We start from the raw sequence: 23,913 nt of genomic DNA, 5'->3' as shown, positions 1-23,913 counted from the left end.
CAAAGAAAATTTGAGTTTGTTTACTCTAAATTCAAACACTCATTTGGTAAATGATATTGAAGAATGGATGGTAACATTTACTCTTCATTCCATTCAGATTATACATATAAATTGAGTACCTAAATGACAGACTGTAATTGCTATCAAGAAATACAAGCGAATAAAGCACATGCAGTTTTTACTGTGTTGAAACTCTCAGTCTTACAGGGAAGAGGACATAAAACAGTATTATTGTTCATTTTATTTCAAGTATATTAAACACTGCAAAGAGAAGTAAAGGAAAATAATTTTCTCACACTGCAAGTTTTAGGTACAAATGATGCTGGAAAGGAAAAATAATATTATACAGTATATCCTTTCTAAGCTGCTTGGAAGACATATAAGTGCAGAGTCTTATGGACAGCTGGAAATATGGGTCTTGAGTCAAAAAAAAATGCCAAGGGGGAGGTATTAATTTGAAGTTATTGTGTATCTGGTAATAAGGGCATGGGGATGGATGTAGTCACTTATAAATAGAGTGGACAACGAGAAGAGGACCTAAACCTAATCCTGCAGACCCTCAGCATTAAAGGTTGAACAGAGGAGAGTCTGCAACAGGCACTAAGGCAGAGTGGCAGTGCAGTTAGAAGGACACAAGGATGAACCGGGGAGAGAAAACTGAAGGAAAGAAGTGTGTTTAAAAGAAGGAGGGGTGCTTGTAGGGCAGGTGAGGACTGAACTATCCCAGTAGACCTGTAAACAAAGGCTACTGTGACCTTAGCAGGATCTGGTTTAGTAGAATTAATGAGACAGAAACTCGATGGGAGTAGGTTGAAAAGCAAACACAAGAAAGAGAATTAGGGGCATTGTGTATAGACAATTACCTTCACAATTTTGTTTGTGAAGTGGAGAAGTAAAATAAGACAGTACGTGGAGGAGACTGTGGCTTAACATGCCCATGCACATTTTTCCTCATGTTTTTCGAGAATCATTTTCAAAGAATGGGTGAATTGCCACAAAACAGAAGAACATTTTTAGTATCTAACTTATTTGATTAAACAATTGCTTAGATATTTAATACATTGCTTATTTGGCTAAAAATTAATTTAGCATTGTTCTAATTCATATCACTTTGTAGTGAATTTCTATGGTAACTCATTTGCTTGCTAATTTAATTTCTTTTTTCAATCAACTTTTACAATCAAGCTTCATTTTCTTTTATCTGCCACTTCCTTTAATTTTATATTGGTAATTTACATTATTTATCATTTTATATCTCTAATCATTGACACATACATTTTCTATAAATTATAGCCATATTCTTTTGATGGACACTTGTTTTTAATTTTTCCTGTGTACAAAGACCTGGACAGTTCCTTGTATATTTCTCCAAGGGCTGTTTAGGACATAGAACCAAGGCTCTCCCTAGTCACATTCATTCCTCTTTTGAGTTTACATGTATTCAGTGCCCTTTCTTGTCCACCTGTTTTTACATTAAATTCAGTATTTCATTGGCAGTTTTTTTCCTTTTTTGATCTATGATATGAGAATCTAAATTGCTTTCTGTTAGAGTGCAAGGCAATTTTTCTAGAACATTTTATTGAAATATTATTTCTTTCCTTATTAACAATAGGTACATCTTTAGCATAAATCTAATTAATTCTGATAATACAACTATTTTTGAGATTTTCTTTGTTTTATTAATATGATTACTGAACTTTACTCATTGCTACACTTGTTTTACTACAGCTACTTTAAAACTCATTTAATACTTCTGGTTGAGGTAGCAAACCAAGGTCAAGAATTCCTTTCGGCTTTTAAATATTATTGCTTGCAGTAGTTCCTGACTAGTTTTAGAATTGTTCTAAGGTTAAGAGCATTGGCTTAATGAGAATCACAAACATTTGTGGATCCCCAAATGGCTAATTATAACAAAGAAGAGACATCCAATAAAAATGAATGAAAGAAATGGTATCAGAGAATCTTTCTCCCAAAACTTAAGGCTAAGAACAATTACTAAGTAATATATGGGAAAAGTTATAACATTAGCCAGGAAAAAAAGAACAGAGAGCAAGAGAGAGTTTAAGGATTGAATAAATTCAAATTTAAGAAATGATGACAGAAATCCATAGTATGAAACTTAAGGAGTCATACATACCTCACAATATAGGATGTAGTGTTGGCCCACCCATTTGGCCAGTTGGTATACATATATACATATAATTTTACTTTTCGTTCATTTTGTTACATTGTTATATTTTATGTGAAAAACTTGTCCTAGCTAGTTCCGTACTATCACCTTGCCCTGAAAATCTCTTGCAGTCATATCCTGTTTAATATTCAGAAGTTATTAACTTGTACGTTCCAAATTACTGGAGAAACAAGAAGCTGAGCTGGCAAAGCAGAGCTAGGGATGACTGAGCTGCTGCCAGCACTGCGCTGCCAGCCAACCGTGCACAGGTCCTGCCCAGGCTCTGGACTTTAGCAGCTCAAGACACATGTGGTCAACTGAGGAAAGGATGAGGGAAGACAGGGTTGCAGCTATGGTGGCCATGAGCTTCTGCAGGGGATCACAGTGCATTGTCAGTGAGAGGCAGCTGAGATTTGCTGGCTGCTGGAGTAGAGTAGGAACATGGCCATGACTCAACCCTCTCCATCTGCCAAGCCCTCCTCTGCAGAGGTCAAGGTGCTCCTGATATCCAGGAATGCACAGAAATGCAGTAAATAGAGGTAGGTGCAAGCACCAACACTGCCCACATGTCACAAGCTGGTCAAGAACCCAGGAGCTCATTGCATCAATGTTTAGGTGCGTTTAAGTTCTGATTCCACTAGAATAATGCACCAGTCATGTAATGCTCAATTGCTCAATAAACAAAGCATCAAGAACTATGAAATACTTGTAGGAGCCAGCAGCCCTTCAAGAATTTGAACTGCCACTCCCCGCCCCACAACCAGCTGCCCTGGGACCAGGCCCCACCTACCAGCGGGCCAGCAGCCACCACACAAGGCAGGGCCTAGCAGCCAACTGGGCCAGGGGCCAGCCACTTACCAGTGTGTCCACAGTAGTCAGCTCCACCAAAACAGAAGGGCCCACACAGGGGGCACCCCTAGAGCATACAGCCTGGTGATCAGAGGAGAGTGTGCTGCTGGGCCCCCTAGGACATCTCCTGCATCAGATCACTTCTCTAATATCCAAAACTATAGCTGATCTACCTAATATGTAGAAATAAACACAGAGAATTAGGTAAAATGAGGAGACAGAGGAATATATTCCAAACAAAAGAACGAGCCAAAACCTCAGAAAAAGAACTGAAGTGGAGATAAGGAATCTACCCAATAAAAGAGTTCAAAGTAATGATCATAAAGATGCTCAGCAAACTCAGGAGAAGGACACATCAACACAGTGAGAATTTTAACAAAGGCTTAGAAAATATAAAGAAGAACCAAACAGAGCTGAAGTATACAATAACTGAAATAAAAAATACACTAGAAAGAATCAACAGTAGATTAGATGATACAGAGGAATGGATCTGTGAACTGGAACCCAGAGCAGTGGAAATCACCCAAGCTAAAGAGAAAAAAGAATTTTAAAAAATGAGGATAGGGCTTCCCTGGTGGCGCAGTGGTTGAGAGTCCGCCTGGCGATGCAGGGGACACGGGTTCGGCCCCGGTCCGGGAAGATTCCACATGCTGCTGGGCATGCGCGTCCAGAGCCTGTGCCCCAAAATGGGACAGGCCACAACAGTGAGAGGTCCACGTACTGCAAAAAAAAAAAAAAAAAAAAAAAGAGGATAGTTTAAGAGGCCACACTTACATGATCAACTAATCTATGACAAAAAAACGCAAGAATATTACAATGGGGAAAACACAGTCTCTTCAATAAATGGTTGGGAGAACTACACAGCTATATGTAAAAGAATGAAACAACTATTTCCTCACACTATATACAAAAATAAACTTAAAATGGATTATAGACTTAAATGTAAGACCTGAAACAATAAAACTCCTAGAAGAAAACATAAGCAGTATGCTCTTTGACACAGCAATATTTTTTTTGGATCCGTCTCCTCAGGCAAGGGAAATAAAAGCAAAAATAAACAAATGGGACTACATCAACCTAAAAAGCTTTTGCACAGTGAAGGAAACTATCAACAAAATGAAAAGGCCATCGGCTGAATGGGAGAAAATACTTGCAAACAATATATTCAACGGGAAAAAAATGCAAAATATACAAAGGACATATACAACTCAACATCAATAAAACAAACCTGATTAAAAATGGGCAAAGGATATGAATAGACATTTTTCTAATGAAAATATACAGATGGCTAACAGACACATGAAAAGATCTTCAACACCATTAATCATCAGGGAAATGCAGTTGAAAAACACAATTAGACACCACCTTACCCCTGTCAGAATGGCTATTATTAAAAGGACAACACATAACAAGTGTTGGCGAGGATATTGAGAAAAGGGGACCCTTGTGCACTGTTGATGGGATTGTAAATTAGTGCAGCCACTATGGAAAACAGTCTGGATGTTTTCCAAAACATTAAAAATATAACTGCCGTATGATCCAGCAATTTCACTCCTGGGTATTTACCAGAAGGAAAGAAAAACCCTAATTTGGAAAGATATATGCACTTCAATGTTCACTGCAGTATTATTTATAATAGTCAAGATATGGAAGCAACCTAAGTGTCCATTCATATTTGAAAAAAGAAAATATGGTATACACACATGACGGAATATTAGTCATAAAAAGAAAAACAATTCCTGCCATTTGCAACAACATGGATAGATCAAGAGCAGGGGTCCGCAACCCCCAGGCCATGGACTGGTTTATGGTTCTCTGTCTACATTTATGGTTTTCTGCCTCCAGCTGTATTTTCAGACAAGTTGCAGAATGGCTGGCTGTTGAAGGAGGCAATCAGAGCCTGGAAATCAGAGCCTGATTGGAAATTCAATAAAGGCAGAAAATAAATACTTCATATAACACAACATGTATACATCACCCAAATTCAGTTTTTAGATAACACTGCTAGTCAAACACAGAAATGTTCTCAGGATGACAAGGCTGGTTTGTAACAGGTATAAGGAAAGTGATGACCAAATTAATGGTACCATAAAAAGTCTGTCACAAGGGGATGGTGCCTATTATGACTGGGACAAATGGGAATTGGGGAGAAAGAACTTATCATTATTTATCTATTTAAGATTGTCCTGGAGAAAGAATGCTCAGATTCCCGGCGGTCTTTCTCATCCTTGTGGACTTTGATATTCCCAAAATTGGTAAAGAGCTCAAGCTGTGCATTCAGAGGGCCTGGATTCTAAAATGAGGCCAGGACCTTGGGAACGTTATTAATTGCTCCATGGCTCTGTTTTCTTCTCTATAAAAATGAGAATAATGAAAGAAACTACATCAGCCTGTTTTGTTAACAGATGCAAAGGTTTGAGATACAGCAACGATAAAGGAATAGAGCAACGCATTTTAACACATTAATTTTTAAAAATTCTGTTTAGCAAAGCATCATAAAATTTTAAAACACATGGTATTAAAAAACCTTATAACGTATAATAGAGCATTAACATTTTTACTGATAGGAAGAGCTCAAGAAAGTTTAGGAATCCAAAAAAAATCTGGGCAAAAGAATATAAAGAGGCGATTTACAGAAGCAGAAATAACTGAGTGGGTAACATACATATGCTAAATAATCAGTCTCCTAGTGATCACAGATTTTGTAAATGAAATCTCAAATGAAAATTTGATGAACAGCAACAACAAAAAGATTGCTTGGTGGTAGTTGGGGTAAAAGTGCACAGTTACACAGAGTTGGTAGAAGTGTAAAAATTTCAAACACTATTGATCATTAGTTTAGTAACATCTATCAAAAATTCTAAAGCATTAGACCCAGGAAATATAGCAGTATGTGTCTATCTTACAGAAATACTAAGTGAATACTCAAATTTGCTCATTGTGTAGCATTATTTATATGAACGGTAATTGAAATCAACTTAATGTGTGACAGTACAGATGAATGGTTAAGTAAATCAGGATTCCTTCACAGAATACTGTGCAGCCACATTAACTTAAATAAGGTGGACCAATGCTCACCAGCATCCAAGGATGTTCATGATATTCTGAGTGTCTTCTCGAGTGAAAAAGCAAGTTAAGGGATAAGAGTAAACACATTGGTGAAAATTGATATCTAGCTATTCCTAAAGATTAGGACTTTAGGAAATAAAGGGTAGAGATAAGATCATTTGACTTCCTTTTGTTTTCTGGAACCTATAGATCGCTTTTTGTTTACTTAAAAAAATAAGCTATATACTTAGAATTGATTTTTTAATATTGTTTCCAACATTTCTATTAGATTGAAGCAAGGGATGTCCATCTTAGCTTAGTATCCCACACGTTTGATACTGAAAAAAGAGCACTGTCTTTGTATCACCAGGAGAAAACATGGGGGAAAATGGTTGACTGGACTCTTTAAAAGGCAGAGGTAGAGCAGACAGCATTGACCACTTAAAACTTTAGATAGCAGTCAGAGTTGTCTACCAATACAGAAAGAAGAGAATGCTAGTGATGTTTCTCATTTAATAAAAACTTTTAGATAATTTTATACAAAAGTAATGTTTTCAATCTTGGAAGTTTATTTCTTCAACATTTGAGTTTTCTTAGTATGAATGAATAAAAAGCACCTCCTGGCTTTTTTCTCCAGACTCTTCTAGGTCTTAGAGCTATGTTTCTGCTCCTCTTGGTAGTGGTTTGTTTCCTCTATAGAGCCAGAGCTTGCACCAAAAGGACTTTTGATTCAATATCCTGCTCTAAATTTACCTTTAGCTGTTCCATCAGCTGAGAAATCCTTCATGGGTCTCTATTCCAATCCTTAGGTACACTCTTGGCAGAAAATAGCAGGGAGGGTCTGCTGGAATGTGCCTTATGGAAGAAAAAAACATTGAACAAGGTCTTCTGGTACAGACAGAGCAAAGATCTCCTACCTGCAGAGAATATAAATCTAAATCATGTTTTGATATTTATATATATATCCATAAAACCATCACAATTAAGATAATGAAGATGCCAGTCACCCTCCAAAGGTTTCTTCATGCACCTCTGTAATCCCTTTCCTTTTCCAACCTCACCTCTCACCCTGCCAGTCAGCCCTTTCCATCCCTAAAGACAAGTTTGCATTTCCTACAATTTCATGTAAATGGAATAACACAGTATGTGCTCTTTTTCTTTTCATTCGGCTTCAACATTTTAAGATTCACCCATATTTTACCATGTTTCAATAGTTGATTGTTTTTATTGCTGAATAATCTTCCATTTTATGGATCTATGATAATTCATTGTTTCACTTGTTGATGGACATTTTTTTCCCCAGGGTTTTTAAATAGGAATAAAGCTGCTCAGAACATTCATGTATAAGTCTTTATGAGGACATGTACTTTCATTTCTCTCAGGTAAATATCTAAGAGTAGAACAGCTATATCATATGAAAGGTATAGGTTTTACATTTTAGGAAACTGCCAAACCGTTTTCCAAAGTGGTTGTACCATTTGATATTTCCACCAGCAATGGAGGAGAATTCCAGTGATGTCACATCCTCTGTACTAGTTATGGACAATCTTTTTAATTTTAGCCACTTCCATAACTAGGAAGTGGTATTTAATTGTGCTTTTAATTTGTATCTCCCTGGTGACTAATAATGTTGAGCATCTTTTCACATCTTTATTTGACATTTACACATGCACATTTTCCTTGGGAACCTGCCTGTAAAAGTCTATCAAATCAGTGCAAAATACTTTACAGAAAAAAATTTAAAGAATTTAAAGAACTTCCATTCTTCTGCCCCAAATTTTGCTCAAGTTGTGAGGTGACTCAGGTCATGGTCTGGACAAGAGGCACATCTTAGTGTTTCTCCAACAAAAAGCAAGTGCTTCCCATCTGTTATTTCTGGAAAACACATCTGACTGATCTCTGAGATCCAGGGGATGCTGGGCAGTTTCAAGGAGTCCACATCACGCTGTTTTCCGTGAGATTTCTCTGTAGCATCTTCAGTACAAAGGGCCCCAGGATGTTTGGGATGAGACTCTCTTGGAGAAATTCCACATTGGACATCAGCAGCAGCAGAACAGCTGGAGATGTGTTTGGGACAAGAGAGAGATTTAGAAGAGAACTTGCTAGAAGTGAGGATTCAAGACTGGATAAGAATAGTTACTTTCAAGGAATGAACCTTTCCCTAAAGGGGGAAGAATACAGATCCCATGTTTAACAAACTGTCGCAGTGGGAATCAACAGGTGCTTTCTCTTCATTAACAAACTTGTAAAAGAAATTAAAGAAAAAAAGGAAGAAAACTAAGCTTTCACAAAACGGTGACAAAATGATCCTTACAAAGTTCAGGTTTTCATGCATTTTAGAAGTTCCTTTACCAACTGAAAACTGAAGCCTAGAATCAACAATCGTGACCTTAAAAGCAGAGAAATATGAATTATATTCAATGATCATAAGGCTGACAGCTTTAAATTTATCACATTTATTTTCTACATGTTATTTATATCTTATAGAACAAAATGTTCTCATTACAACGTATAAAACTTTATTTTGTAAACATACATGCAATTTCTCAAAAGTTATGTGCTCATGTGTTCAATTTTTAAATCTAAATCAATGCACACAGAAACTGCAATGGAGTTGATGTTTTCCCATGTGAGACCTACACTGGAAACAAGAATACCTATATTTCCCAGGCTGATTTTGGGGCTGAATCTCAGTGAAGCATCTTTGTTCAGGACCAATGGACATATTAAGTTCTTGGGATGAGGGAGAATCTGCAGGCACCTGACATAAGTCAAAGAATGCTAAGTCCATACTTTTATCATAACAAATTTGAGGATATGGACCAATAAAGAGCTGGACATGCTTTTATAGACAAGAACTAGGAATGGAGACTGCAAAAATAAAACAGCAGTGCTTGAGTCACAGACCTGGGGAGCTCTCATCCACGGTATATTGATTCTGTTCTGATATTGCCTCTTATCTAAACTTATGCCTTTGGTTATATCTATAAAAGAAAGATGAAAATATGTGCAGGCAAGCTGCAGTTTAGAAAGCACCATAGAAAAGCACATGTGTTTATAGCCACATCCATCCCAAGTGGAAAATGCTTAGTATAAGGAGAACATCCTGCAGAGATAATGGCTGGAGAGTGGGGGAATGCAGTCAGTGCCACCTGACTATTCAGATGGTCAACAAGTAACCTGGGCAGAAACAGGCATGAGTATCTGGAGAATTTGGGTTAGCTGGTCTAGAAGCCAGTCTGTATCATTCACACATGGGTGCCTGTACATGTGTGTGTGTGTCGGAGGGTAGGGGGGTGGTTCACGCATGTGCCTTTGTTCTTGTGTGTGTATTGAAAGCTATTCGGCTACAGCAGCAAAAAGCCTACTGTCTACAAGGAAATAGTGTATACAAAGCACTTAGAATATTAAGAGTTTTATTTCTCTTTCTTTTTATTTCTCTTTCTTCTCTGATTGCCACAGCTAGGACTTTCAAAACTATGTTGAATAAAAGTGGCGAGAGTGGACATCCTTGTTTTGCTCCTGATCTTACAGGAAATGCTTTCAGCTTTTACCATTGAGTATGATGTTGGCTGTAGGTTTGTCATATATGGCCTTTATTATGTTGAGGTAGATTCCCTCTATGCCCACTTTCTGGAGAGTTCTTATCATAAATGGGTGCTGAATTTTGTCAAAAGATTTTCCTGCATCTATTGAGATGATCACATGGTTTTTATTCTTCAATTTGTTGATGTGGGGTATCACACTTATTGATTTGAGAATATTGAAGAATCCTTGCATCCCTGGGATAAATCCCACTTGATCATGGTGTATGATCCTTTTAATGTATTATTGGATTCGGACTGCTAGTATTTTGTTGAGGGGTTTTGCATCTATGTTAATCAGTGATATTGCCCTGTAATTTTCTTTTTTTTGTGGTATCTTTGTCTGGTTTTGGTATCAGGATGATGGTGGCCTCATAGAATGAGTTTGGGAGTTTTTCTTCCTCTGCAAATTTTTGGAACAGTTTCAGAAGGGTAGGTGTTAGTTCTCCTCTAAATGTTTGATAGAATTTGCCTGTGAAGCCATCAGGTCCGGTACTTCTGTTTGCGGGGAGTTTTAAAATCACAGGTTCAATTTCAGTGCTTGTGATTGGTCTGTTCATAGTTTTTATTTCTTCCTGGTTCAGTCTTGGGAGACTGTACCTTTCTAAAAATTTGTCAGTTTCTTCCAGGTTGTCCATTTTATTGGTATACAGTTGCTTGTAGTATTCTCTTATGATCCTTTGTATCTCTGTGGTGTCAGTTGTAACTTCTCCTTTTTCATTTCTAATTTTATTGATTTTAGTCCTCTCCCTTTTTTTCTTGATGAGTCTGGTTAAAGGTTTATCAATTTTGTTTATTTTTTCAAAGAACCAGCTTTTCATTTCATTGATCTGTGTTATTGTTTTGTCTCTATTTCATTTATTTCTGTTCTGATCTTTATGATTTCTTTCCTTCTACTAACTTTAGGTATTGTTTGTTCTTCTTTCTCTAGTTGCTTTAGGTGTAAGTTGAGGTTGTTATTTGAGATTCTTCTTATTTCCTGAAGTAAGCCTGTATTGCTATAAACTTCCTTCTTAGAATGCTTTTGCTGCATCCCATAGGTTTTGGATCATTGTGCTTCCATTTTCATTCATCTCTAGGTCTTTATGATTTCCTCTTCAATTTCTTCAGTGATCCATTGGTTGTTTAGTAGCATATTGTTTAGCCTCCATGTGTTTGTGTTTTTTATAGTTTTTTTTCTTGTAGTTAATTTCTAACCTCATAGTGTTGTGATCAGAAAAGATGCTTGATATGATTTCAATTTTCTTAAATTTACTGAGGCTCACCTTGTGGCCCAGCATGTGGCGAGTGTTCCATGTGCACTTGAGAAGAATGTGTATTCTGCTGCTTTTGGATGGAGTACTCTATAAATATCAATTAAGTCCATCTGGTCTAATGTGTCATTTAAGGCCTGTGTTTCCTTTTGATTTTCTGTCTGGATGATTTGTCAATTGATGAAAGTGGGGTGTTACAGTCCCCCACTATTATTGTCCTACTGCCGATTTCTCCCTTTATAGATGTTAGTACTTGCCTTATATATTGAGGTGTTCCTATGCTGGATGCATATATATTTACAATTGTTATATCGTCTTCTTGGATTGATCCCTTGATCATTATGTAGTGTCCTTCTTTGTCTCTTACAGCAGTCTTTATTTTAAAGTCTATTTCGTCTGAAATGAGCATTGCTACTCCACCTTTCCTTTGATTTCCATTTGCATGGAATGCCTTCTTCCACCTCCTCAATTTCAGTCTGTATGTGTCTCTAGGTCTGAGGTGGGTCTCTTGTAGACAGCATATATACAGGTTTTCTTTGTGTATCCACTCAGCCAGTCTATGTCTTTTGGTTGGAGCATTTAATCCATCTACATTTAAGGTAATTATTGATACATATGTTCCTATTACCATTTTCTAATTGTTTTGGTCTCATAGGTCTTTTTCTTCTCTTGTGTTTCCTGCCTTGAGAAGTTCCTTTACTATTTGTTGCAAAGCTGGTCTGGTGGTACTGAATTCTCTTAGCTTTTGCTTGTCTGTAAAGCTTTTGATTTCTCCATCAAATCTGAATGAGAGCCTTGGTGGGTAGAGTATTCTTGGTTGTAGGTTCTTCCCTTTCATCACTTTAAATATATGGTGCCACTCCTTTCTGGTTTGCAGAGTTTCTGCTGAGAAATTAACTGATAACCTTATGGGAGTTCCCTTGTATGTTATTTGTTGTTCTTCCCTTGTTGCTTTCAGTATTTTTTGTCTTTAATTTTTATCAGTTTGATTACTGTGTGTCTTGGCATGTTCTTCCTTGGGTTTATCATGCCTGGGAATCTCTGCACTTCCTGGACTTGGTTGACTGTTTCCTTTCCCATGTTAGGGAGGAGTTCAGCTATTATCTCTTCAAATATTTTCTCAGGTCCTTTCTCTCTTCTCCTTCTGGGACTCCTACAATGAGAATGTTGTTGCATTTAATGTTGTCCTAGAGGTCTCTTAGGCTGTCTTCATTTCTTTTCATTCTGTTTTCTTTATTCTGTTCCATGACAGTGATTTCCACCATTCTGTCTTCCAGGTCATTTACCCGTTCTTCTGCCTCAGTTATTCTGCTATTGATTCCTTCTAGTGTATTTTTCATTTCAGTTCATCTCTGTTCTTTAGTTCTTCTAGGTCTCTGTTAAACATTTCCTGCCTCTTCTCAATCACTGCCTCCATTCTTTTTCCAAAATGCTGGATTATCTTCACTATCATTATTCTGAATTCCTTTTCTGGATAGTTGCCTATCTCCACTTCATTTAGTTGTTTTTCTGGGGTTTTACCTTGTTCCTTCATCTGGGACATAATCCTTTGCCTTTTCATTTTTTCTAACTTTCTGTGATTGTTGTTTTTGTTCTGCAGGTTGCAGGATTGTAGTTCTCTTGCTTCTGCTGTCTGCCCTCTGGTGGCTGAGACTATCCAAGAGGCTTGTGCAAGCTTCCTTATGGGAGGGACCGGTGGTGGGTATAGCTGGGTCTTGCTCTGGTGGGCAGGGCTATGCTCAGTAAAACTTTAATCCACTTGTCTGCTGATGGGTGGGGCTGTTTTCCCTCCCTGTTAGTTCTTTGGCCTGAGGTGACCCATCACTGGAGCCTACAGGCTATATGGTGGGGCTAGTGGCGGCCTCTGGGAGGGCTCATGCCAATGGGTACTTCCCAGAACTGCTGCTGCCAGTGTCCTTGTCCCTGCAATGAGCCACAGCCGCCTGCTGCCTCTGCAGGAGACCCTCCAACACTAGCAGGTAGGTTTGATTCAGTCTCCTATGGGGTCACTGCTCCTTTCCCTTGGTCCTGGTGCACACAAGACTTTGTGTGTGCCCTCCAAGAGTGGAGTCTCTGTTTCCCCAAGTCCTGTGGAAGTTCTGCAGTCAAATCTCACTGACCTTCAAAGTCAGATTCCCTGGGGACTCCTAGTCCCCTTGCCAGACACCCAAGCTGGGAATCCTGATGAGGGGCTCAGAACCTTCACTCCAGTGGGAGAACTTCTGTGGTATAATTGTTCTCCAATTTGTGGGTCACCCACCCAGCGGGTATGGGATTTGATTTTATAGTGATTGTGCCCCTCCTACTGTCTCATTGCAGCTTCTCCTTTGTCTTTGGATGTGGGGTATCTTCCTGTTGATGGTTGTTCAGCCGTTAGCTGTGATTTTGGTGCTCTTACAAGAGAAGGTGAGCGCACATCCTTCTACTCCGCCATCTTGAACCAATCTCCTTTGCTTGTTTTCTTTTTAAGGGGAAAATTTCATTAAAATTCCACCTGAAGCTGTTTTCCTGGAATGTATCTAAATTGGGGATTTCAATTTGAACCAGTAGAGGGCAGAATAACATTAGTCATAGAAGGCACTTGCTTACCGTGTCAACAGTAAGCAAATAAATTAAGTCCAGGTATTCATATGTCTTAGTGCATTTGGTTAGTTAACATAACACCATGTTATGTTCATCCTTAATGAACACAAGACTTATTTTTTTTAACAGCACTCAGCCATTCAAATATACTTCTTAGCAAAGAGAAACCAGAGGACAAAGATATGTTATTAAAATCAGAATGGAAAAAATTCCAGAACTTCCCTTAAATTATATTGGATGCCTGATATGGTCAGATTACGTAGTATATAACAACACAGGCTGACATAGCCATTTTAAAGCTTACCTATTCCTCTTCATTTTTACAATATTTACTTATTCTAGATTTTTGTAAACATATTTAATTTTTTAATACAATGGCACTTGGAAGATTTTTGTACAATGTTTTTCTAAGTTGGTTACCATAATTGATAAGGCAACCAGTAACATGGATTTTTGATCCAACTCCTGGGAACAATTCAAAATAATCTATTCATCAGTATTTAACATGAGAAAAATAAACTTTCATCTCAAATATTTTGATGTGATATTTGTAAGAAAAAGAAATTATATGCATCATCTTTAAAAATTCCAAACTGATGAGAAATAAACAGAAACATGAGAATAATATCAAGCAGCTTTCTTTATAAACAGGAGAAATGATAAACTGGAATACAGGCATACCTCAGAGATCTTGCAGGTTCAGTTTCAGACCACTGCAATAAAGCCAATATTGCAATAAAGTGAGTCACACAAATTTTTTGCTTTCCCAGTGCATCTAAGTTATGTTTATATTATACTGTAGTCTATTAAGTGTGCAATAACATTTTATGTCTAAAAAAATGATGCACATACCTAAATTAAAAAATACTTTATTGCTAAAAATGCTAACCATCATCTGAGCCTTCAGTGAGTCATAATTTGTGCAATAGTAACATCAAAGATCACTGATCATGAATCACCATAACAAATATAATAATAATGAAAAAGTTTGAAATATTGTGAGAATTACCAAAATGTGACACAGAGACACAGTTTGAAAAATGGTGCTGATAGACTTGCTCAATGCTGGGCTGTCACAAATCTTCCATTTGTAAAAAACGCAGTATCTACAAAGCACAATAAAGAAGATACGCCTGTATTCTTCCTAAAAATTAGGTAAAAGACAACAATGCCTACCTCCCTTCTAGTATTTAATATTGTGGTGGAATAATAACGATAAATATGAAGCAAAAAAAAGGAAGCAAAATTATTATAGTAAGTAGAAAATACAGTTCCTTAAGGTAAAAGTAAGACTACCTTTGAGCCCTATTAATGAACACTCCACCATAAGTCTAACCACTCTGAGTCCTCTATCACCATGGATTGGTTTTGCCAATTTCTGAACTTCTTATAAATGAAAATACACTTCAGATACTTTATTTATATCTAGCTTTTTCACTCAATGCTATGTCTGTGAAATCATCCATATTGGTTTTGTGTATCAATAATTCATTGTTTTCATTTTTATGTACTATGTTTTTTGAATAGATCAAAATATATGTGTCACTTTAGTATTAATGTACTTTTGCTTTCTTTGGCATGTGTAGGGGCTACTATGATTACGGCTTCTGTGAGCATACTTGGACATTTCTTTTGGTGGATCTAAGCAATAATTTCTATTGGATATATGCCCAGTAGTGGAGTGGCTTTGTCACAGGGTACATACATGCTTATCTTTATAGAATCTACCAAACACTTTTCAAAAGTTTTAATAATTTATACTCCCGTCAACAACTGTAATGTCAGTATTTTAAATTTTTTAATTTAATATTTTTCGTTTTAGCTGTTCTGGTGTGTGTGTTGTGGTATGAGATTCTGGCTTTAATTTACCTCCCATGAGCAGTCACGATGTTGATCACTCTTTTTCAAGTTTATCGATGGTTTGGATATCTTCTTCTGTGAAGTACAGTTTATATCTTCCTCTGTGAAGTGCAGTTTCACAAAGTGTGAAGATACTTTCTCATTTTCTTGTTGATACTGAAACACGTATTTTAAAAATTTGCAAGAAAGCTACAGATGTAAATAAGCTAGAGATGCAAGTAAGTTCATAATCTTCTGAGTTTTTTAAAATCTGGTTACTCTGGCAACATCACAATGGTCTTTTGGATTGCTGCAGGATCCTTCTGAGTTTGTAGAGTTTTGTTGTAGGTTCATACTTCCTGCAGGTAAGAGATCTTGGCTAATTCTTTACCAGAAGTCCTTTTCTCAATGTCTTTCTTCCCTAACTTGCATCCCAGAAGTTCTTCCTTCACGTTAATTTCATCCAAGAGCATCCCTTCTGATTGGAATAGATACATGTAGAGAAATTTCTTCTGGAACTTATTCAACAATTGCTGGAAGTGCTAAAGGTAAGTTTGAAGCAAGATATTGAGTTAGAGACTTCCTTTTTAGTGAAAATATTTGCTCTAAAGAGAAAATAAGTTAATACCAAGAGGTGCAGAAACATAGATCCAAGATCTAGAATAGTGCTGGAGGAAACAATCAGGATATACTTTATTCCTCCATAAAATACTATGAAAAACCATATAGTAAAGAAAAAAATCAGCATTCAGGAGTCAGTTACTTACTCTTATTTAAAGCTATATCAATGGTTTTATTCATTAAATGAGAAACATATTAAAATTTTCTTATTTATATATTATCAGGAAAACATTTTTATCCAAATTCTGTCTGTTCCATCTTCACCTTTTAACAGAGTCCAGTGAAGTGGTTCCTCCATACTGTCCCTGGTGATACAAAGTCAGGAGTCATCTTCCAGTACCAACTTTGGGATACTGAGCTAAGATAAGCCCCCTTCTTTTCAGAAAAACAGAAATACTGGACACAATTTAAAAGAGTCAATTTTAAACACATAGCTAAGAGAAAAAAAAAAAAAGAAGGGAAAGATACCTAGGTTCCAAAAGTTAAAATGGAGTTTAAAGGTCTCATTTCTACCCTCCATTCCATCAAATCCCACTCTCTAGGAATAATGAGACATCAGTTTTCCCCAGTGTAATCATTCTTATTCCTTAATTAGCTTTTTCATTCAACATCATTCAATATGTTATGAACAAGCTTGGATTTAGGTGACTGTCCTTTACCTAAATGAATTTAATTGCTGTGTAGTTAGTATTCCATAATATGAGGGGATCAATGTTTACTTAACCAATCCTCTATAATAGCACATTAATTTGACTACAATTCCCTTTTATATAAATAGGGCTGCTATAAATAAATTCGTATTCATATTTGGGCAGGGGTATGGACAGAATATTTCTGTAATATAAGTACCTAGAACTGCATTTGGTGAGTCCAGTGGTTCAAAAATTTTGGTAATTTTTACCAAATTAATTACTGATTTTTAAAAATTTTTATGTTTCTACTGTGTATAGGTGTGGGCTCTTACCACAACCATCACCAAGCTATCTTGTTCTTTATCATATTTTTCATTTATATGAAAAATCCATGATCACTAGGAAGGCTGATTATTTGGCACATGTATATTATCTACTTGTAGCTATTACTGCTTTTGAAAATTACCTCAATATTTCTTGCTCATGTTGCTATTGGGTTAAACTTTTTTGAGCTCTTTTTATATTGAAAATATTATTACTCTATTGCATGTTTTAAGATTTTTTTCACGTCTTTAAATTTTCTTGATAGTTCTGTATTGGAGAGACTTTTGTTTTTAATTCATGTATTAAAATGCGTTGCTCATTTCCTTTTAGCCTTGTGTTTCACATCACTCAGGAAGAGCTTTCCTATCTGAAAATTTAAAAACTTTTTATATACACATTTCTTTTAGTATTTAATAGGTTTGTTTTTGTTTCATATATTTATAACCATAACCATTCAGTGATTTATTATACTAACTTAACAGCTGGATGACCTGAGACACAGAGATGCAGAGTAACATGCTCATGGCCATAAAGCAGTGTATGGCAAAGCTGGTATTGAAACCCAGGTGATCTGCCTTCAGAGCCAGCCCTCTTATTGCCTCTTATTCTGTATACATCAAATTTCATTTTGCGTACCGTGGGAGATTTGGAATCTAATTTTTTCCCCAGATATCCTATTTTCCCAACAATATTTATTGCATCAGTCAAGCTTTCCCCATTTAGTTTAAAAACAACCATTATTCAACTATCACTTCTCATATATACATGAGTATGCAAGGAATCTTAAAGCAGTTTTGTTTATTTTTGTGCCAGTACCAACTTTAAAAATTCCAATTAAAAACATTTTCTTTCTCTTTAAATAAAAAGTTACATACGTCTCAACAAAAAAATATGTTTTTTGCAAAGTCATATGAAAATGCAATTCAGATCGTTTTGGGACTCAAAACCCAGAACAAAACTTAAAATCCATCTTTTCCAGGCTCTTCCATCTGGATTCTGCTCACCGCATTCTGTACCCCATTTCTCCAGCCCCTGCACTGCAGAACCCTTAAGATATTTTCCCTTTTCCTCTCTTTCTAAATCCCTGGAGACCCTCTCTTCAAATCTTCTCTGACTACATGGAAATTTGCCCATTTTTTGATTCCTGCCACTGCTTTTCTGGATCCATTCTTCTATCTGTCTCCCAATTGTTTTCTTCCTTTATATTATGAAAATTGCTCTATATTTTTTCTGGGACAATTTCTGCATCCCTTTCTATACTTTATAAATACACATAACGCAGCAGAGCAAAAGACCAAAAACCAAGCAAGGAGATGTACAATCTTTCTTAGAGGGTACCTGAGCGAGAGAGGTTGTAAATACTCATTCGTTTTTTACTTTGCTCTTGTTAACATTTCAATGTATATGAATTTGTATATAGCTTATATCATACATTTAAATAAATAAATAAAATGAGGACTTGGAGCTGATGAGGGAGAAGGGCAAGGAGGTCTACAGATGATTCTCACTCACGGCTTCCATTGAATGGCACTGCTCAGGGTGCTTAAGGTAATTCTGGCAGTCATCGTGGAAGGTGGGATCCTGGTCCCCTTCTCTTCAGAGGACACGGCATGGACCCCAGTTTCTATGGCCTGATCTCTACTCTTGAGAACAGATCCCTGTTATCCTCAATAGCACTGCAACAGTAAGTTACCCTTCTTAACCCTGGGGTACCAAACCATATTGCTTGTGTGGGTACCAGAGAGAGTCAACATTCACCCCCATATGGAGAGACCCAGGGTCTCCTTTATTCTTTTATTTTCCTTATTTCCTTAATTTTTTAGCAAATTTTTTAATGGATAGGAAGCCCCTCCTGATTTCCACCCTGATATCCTCCCAGAGGCTATATTCACTTACTTTCATTTAGAGGCTTACTCCTTGGAAGGCCCTCTAACATTCCAATCTTGCCTCCTCACTGCTCAGGAGGAGCCCCTCCTTCCTCTCTCTCCTGCCCCTGATACATCTCCAGCTGTCCACCTGCTGATGAAGTCCAGTGAGGAATTTTTCCATCCAGGTCTTATCCCAAATAGCATGAGATCTGCTGTGCCTCAAGGCTGAACATCTGCTGGTGCTACTCACAGAGGACACAGTGGCCTGGTCTTTTGTCCATGGCTGACTATCTTCCATCAGCTCCTGAGGGAATCTGGTCCTTCCTATTCTCCAGGCATAAGAGAAGCAAGATTCTCTTTTGGTGCAGAAGCTGTGAGGTCTCCTTCTTGCGTAGATTATTATACCCCCGAGTCTGAGCCCAGCTCAGGGAGAGCTGAGGCTCAAGCAGAGCTAGTACTCTGGTAGGGGTATATCTATTTCTTCAAAAATACGTTACTAGGTATGGGTTTCACAGTTTACTCAACGTTTATTCAGGATATGATATCATCATCTGAATTGCCTAAATATATTTATATAATAAATGTATTATATTTTACATTTTTTCCTTATGTACTGAAGATGCCTAGCTTGAGCTTAACTAGTGTTGTCCTTGGATTCATACCAGTGTGGCTTGTGTCAGGGGTCTTAGAGTGGGCTCACAGGGTTCCATTTGCATGAGATGACAAGGGAGCTTCTAAGAAGAACACATCCTGAGGACCACAACCTGGTCCAATCACACTAATTCTGCTTGGGAGTAGAAAGTCAGCTTTGACAAAGCCATGGGGTTTGACACTAGGATCTCCGGTGGCCCAACCCTTATAACCACACCCCTGAATGCTGTGAAAGAGAAGGACAGTTAGTGTTTTCATTTGACTTTTTGTTTATTTTTAATATGTCAGGCATTAGTTGCACAAGACAACACATGATAATCTGAGAGAAATGCTTTGGGGAAGAAATCTTTCCTCTGGAATCTTACACTCTACCCCACGTGTATATAATGCCACATGTGGTTTTTGATGTTCAAGGCCTCAGATATGACCCCAAGTGCTCCAGGGAACTTCGTGCCTAGAACTTACAGCATGAACCTACTGATGGAAATTCTAACATCCTTTTTCCCCGGGACCCTTGATCTGGTATCTTCTGAGACAATTTCCCTGTAGAATGCTACAACTGAATCCCTGATATGTCCAAACTCATCTCTTTGCCCTTCTAATTTCAATCCATGGTAGAAATCCACTTAGCTAGAGGCATTTGGGGGACATTTCTGTTACTTTATTTATTTCAGCTCCTGAACACTATCCCACCCACAGAGAGTGTGTCCTCTTTCCCCTACCCCTCTACTAGACAAAAGTGGGGACTTCAAGGTAATTTTCCTGTAATAGCACAATTTGCTCTGGAAATATGCTTATTTCCTTCCCAGTTCCATCCAGCCTTTTTCTCCTCCACTTGTCCCTCCCTCCCAAGGAGTGATAATAGATTAGGAGATGTTACTTTAAAAATGTCTGTTATACTGAATAATACACCAGCTAGCTTAATGCTCTCAAACTAACTCTATTTTGATCAGATTGATAACAACCTTGTTCATCTGACATGAACCCAAATGAATCTCTGTTATTTAGAATAATTAAATTTCCCCCAGGGATCTATGCCTTATTTAGTACAAGGCTTATACTGAAACTTAACTTGGAATAAATTTCACTAAAACAATGTGCACTTAGCTCTCTTACACAGAAAAAGTTACATGATTTATGGGTCAAGGGAACCTGCCTTTTGTTCTATTCAAACTTGCTCCACTGTTGCTAAGAGGTACACATCTCCACATTCAGTGAAGAAAAATTGAGCCATTTACACCATTTCCATGTATTGTCTTCATAATTTTTCCAACATATTAAGCTTTCTATAAACTGAACAAAAATTTTAAGTTGGTACCAGTGGTTTCTATACTACTCGGCAGTTGAAAGCACAACTTACCATCACCAGGCTGACAGGGATCAAAGGCCCAGGAAGGGTGAATTCAGAAAAGGATTGTCTAAGAAGACCAGAACAATCAGAAGAGAGGCTCCGGCCCTACATATCATGACATTATTTTATTATGCCCTTAATATACAAGGTTAAAAACCACTCTTTCATCAGAGAAAGATAGATACTTCACTTTTTACTCCAAGAAATAGCTTATCCAAATATCCCATTCAGGAAAAGTAGAGAAACTGAAAAACAACAAAAAAAAAACTTTACCCCTTGGCAGACACAGGTAAACAAGACCTTCTCATCTCTAGACAGAGTCTCCGCACATATACAACTGTCCGTGACAATATGGTACTGACATATCCCTTCTTTTTTTTAATACATTTAAAATTTCTTCATTCATTCAATATTTAGATTGTCCCTGTTATGTGCTCAGGTAAAGAAGTCATTTGCCTACCGTGAAGTAGTTCACACTTTAGCTGAAAGAAAGAGAAGTAATTGATTATAGTACAATGTAGTTTGTGACATGGTAAGAGTTGTGATCTGCAGGGGCACAAATAGATTCAGAGAAATCTGACTGTAAGGGCTTTCAGTGAAGGGAAAATTTTTAAATGAGTCATAAATAGCAAGAATGAGCTATTAACACATATTAGAAAAAGGATATGTACCAGGCCAAAGAAACAGAATGTGAGTTTGGGTTTTCTATGGCCCTAAAGGGAAGTTCTATATGCTATGCATTGGAGTTCAGGTGCTGAGAAAGCAGACTTTGAGACAAAAATTACCATACAAGGAGTTTACTAGGGAGTACTATGGGATCAACACTTAAGGGAAGAGAAGCCAGGAGGATTGAGACAGAGAATGTTGAGTTGCAGTGCAGTCACAAAGTGGCCTTGGCTAATTACAGTGAGGAGCTCCGAAGCTGGGATGACCCTTCTGAGGTGGAGTGAGGGGTATGAGTCTTTATACCTCTACATCGACCAGTCATTGAATACAGGCAGACCCCAGGAAAGGGGAGAAAACTTGGGCTAAATGCCAAAAGTAATTCCAGGAATGAACCCCAAATCTCTTTATTTACCAAACATCTATACGTCTCAATAGAGATTATTGAATCACCTGTCATCTTTCACCCGGGAATCCTCTATCTTTCAGAAGTGTGGTTTCCTTTGTGTCCACAACATATTCTTTTTCCAATCAATCATATAGTTGTAGTTTTTGTTTGTTTGTTTGTTTGTTTTTGCGGTACTCGGGCCTCTCACTGTTGTGGCCTCTCCTGCTGCGGAGCACAGGCTCTGAACACGCAGGCTCACCGGCCATGGCTCACGGGCCCAGCCGCTCCGTGGCACGTGGGATCCCCCCGGACCGGGGCACGAACCCGCGTCCCCTGCATCGGCAGGCGGACTCTCAACCACTGCGCCACCAGGGAAGCCCCTGTAGTTGTAGTTTTGATTTCACTTAACCACAGGCATGAGAAACAGAAACTCTTACAGAAAGAAACTTGGTTTGGATCATTTTCCTTAAAAGGCAGTTATTGTTATGGGGTGTAACTGGGATATTACAGCTTCTTTAAGAGGGGAAAAAGCCATTTAATCTGCTGCTGTGAAAAGGCAGTGACAGAAAAAACTATCCTTACCAACTACCTCCTATCTATAGGATGCCCATTTCTCTCCAGGCACTGTGGGAAAATATGAGATCAGTAACCTCAAGGAGACCATGCCTTCATCTGTTAAAAGTCTACCTTGGTTATCAAGAAATAGGGATGTGGTTAATACTGTGTAGTCACAAGACCAACAGCATCAACTTCATCTAAGAATTGTTAGAAATGCGGGATTTAGTCCCCACCACAGACCTATTAGATCAGAAACAGTGGGGGTGGAGTCATGTGATCTGTGCTTTAACAAGCCCTCCAGATGACTCTGATGTGCTGGAGGTGGGGCTTAATTTACTGTACATGATAAGCATACTAAGCCAAATGTCTACAAGAGGCCATATTTTTTCTTTTGAAAAATATTTGTATTTATGTATTTATTTATATTCTGGCCACCCCATGCGGCATGTGGGATCTTAGACCAGGGATTGAACCCATGCCCCCTGCAGTGGAAGTGTGGAGTCCTTACCACTGGACGGACAGGGAATTCCCTATTTGTTCTTTTTTTAAATTTCAAAAATAAAATTATTTTATTTTTCCTGGTTCCAAAATGAATCCATATTCATAACAGGAGTATTTAATCTGAATAGTATAAGAGAATGGAAATTCTATCACCCAGATGGCACCGCTGTGAACATTTCAATGCATTTCTTTTCAGACATTTTTCATGCATATTTTATTTGGAAAAAATACGATACTGTACTTGTTATTTAGTAACTCGTTTTTTTGATTTAGTAATCTATTTAGCTCAGGACATGTAGATGTAACAATGATAATTCAGATGACTCAGCGTGCGAGTACAAATGAACTTGCCTTGACTCTGAGCTCACCCATGCATTGCTAGCATGGCGTCTAGTCTTTTAAAGTATTTCTCTTCCTCAATATCTCCAAGCTTAGAACTCTGGTTTAAAGTTTTAAAAGGGTACGTATATTTAAAAGCAAGCAATTTTTAGTCTGTATTATGCAGTTAAAACAGTTATACAAGCAGCATGTCAACTTAAGCTAAATGTTTGGGGAAACATTAGCATGTAAAGTATTGGTTCTAGCTTCTAAATATGATTATCATCTGCTGTAAGTTTCCACTTGGCAGCTTCTCCATTCTGTTTACCTTAGTTCTGAAGAAAAAAATGTCCGGGGGAGAAAATATCCTTTCTGTAATTCAAGACTGTGAGAGTACGTGAACTTGAATAAGGAAAGCCAGGAGCGAATTATTATCATGACTGTCATCATTATATTTCCCAGTGATATTGCACAATGCTGTTCAGGTTTGTGGTGACTAGAATACAACGCAGGCTTTCAAGGCGCGCAGACTTGGGAGGAAATTTTGCTCTGGCATTTGCTAGCTCTGTGGCTTGCTGCGTTACTTTGAGCAAGTTACGTACTTGACTTTTAAAGTCTTGTTCTCCTCACCTGAGGAAAGAATAACAGAAATTACCTTGCGAGATTAACTAGAGAACTGAATAACATGCTAAATGATGGATTTGGTTCTGAA

At 37.6% G+C, this 23,913-nt stretch overlaps 2 protein-coding genes across 13 annotated transcripts in view; both read right to left on the bottom strand.

The window, feature by feature from the left end:
- The window catches only part of LOC149748941 (uncharacterized), a 151,364-nt gene that overhangs the window by 63,717 nt on the left and 63,734 nt on the right, over window positions 1-23,913 (bottom strand). Inside the window, exons 2-3 of the mRNA XM_089913142.1 lie at window positions 6,821-6,922; window positions 3,029-3,739 (exon numbers count right to left, since the gene is read on the bottom strand). Coding sequence (XP_089769268.1) covers window positions 6,835-6,922 — 88 coding nt within the window. The 3' untranslated portion in view covers window positions 3,029-3,739; window positions 6,821-6,834. The remainder of the gene's footprint in view (window positions 1-3,028; window positions 3,740-6,820; window positions 6,923-23,913) is intronic.
- Window positions 14,743-23,913, bottom strand: part of IFNE (interferon epsilon) — a 65,296-nt gene continuing 56,125 nt past the window's right edge. For 8 of the 12 annotated variants that reach the window (XM_022551560.3, XM_089913133.1, XM_089913136.1 and 5 more), the window contains one exon: window positions 19,672-23,831. The gene's annotated coding sequence lies outside the window, so the exon portion shown is untranslated. Of the gene's footprint in view, window positions 16,253-19,671; window positions 23,832-23,913 lie in introns of those variants that run through there. The other 4 variants (XR_016393546.1, XR_016393545.1, XR_004024628.2 and 1 more) reach the window with 4 other exon arrangements.

This window comes from Delphinapterus leucas, chromosome 6, assembly GCF_059928025.1.
Source record: "Delphinapterus leucas isolate spDelLeu-1000000601 "Yukka" chromosome 6, BTC_Dleu_Yukka2, whole genome shotgun sequence".
In the NCBI taxonomy this organism is placed as follows: domain Eukaryota; kingdom Metazoa; phylum Chordata; class Mammalia; order Artiodactyla; family Monodontidae; genus Delphinapterus; species Delphinapterus leucas.
Note: the sequence above shows the minus strand (reverse complement) of the source record. Positions and strands in the feature narration are given on the sequence as shown.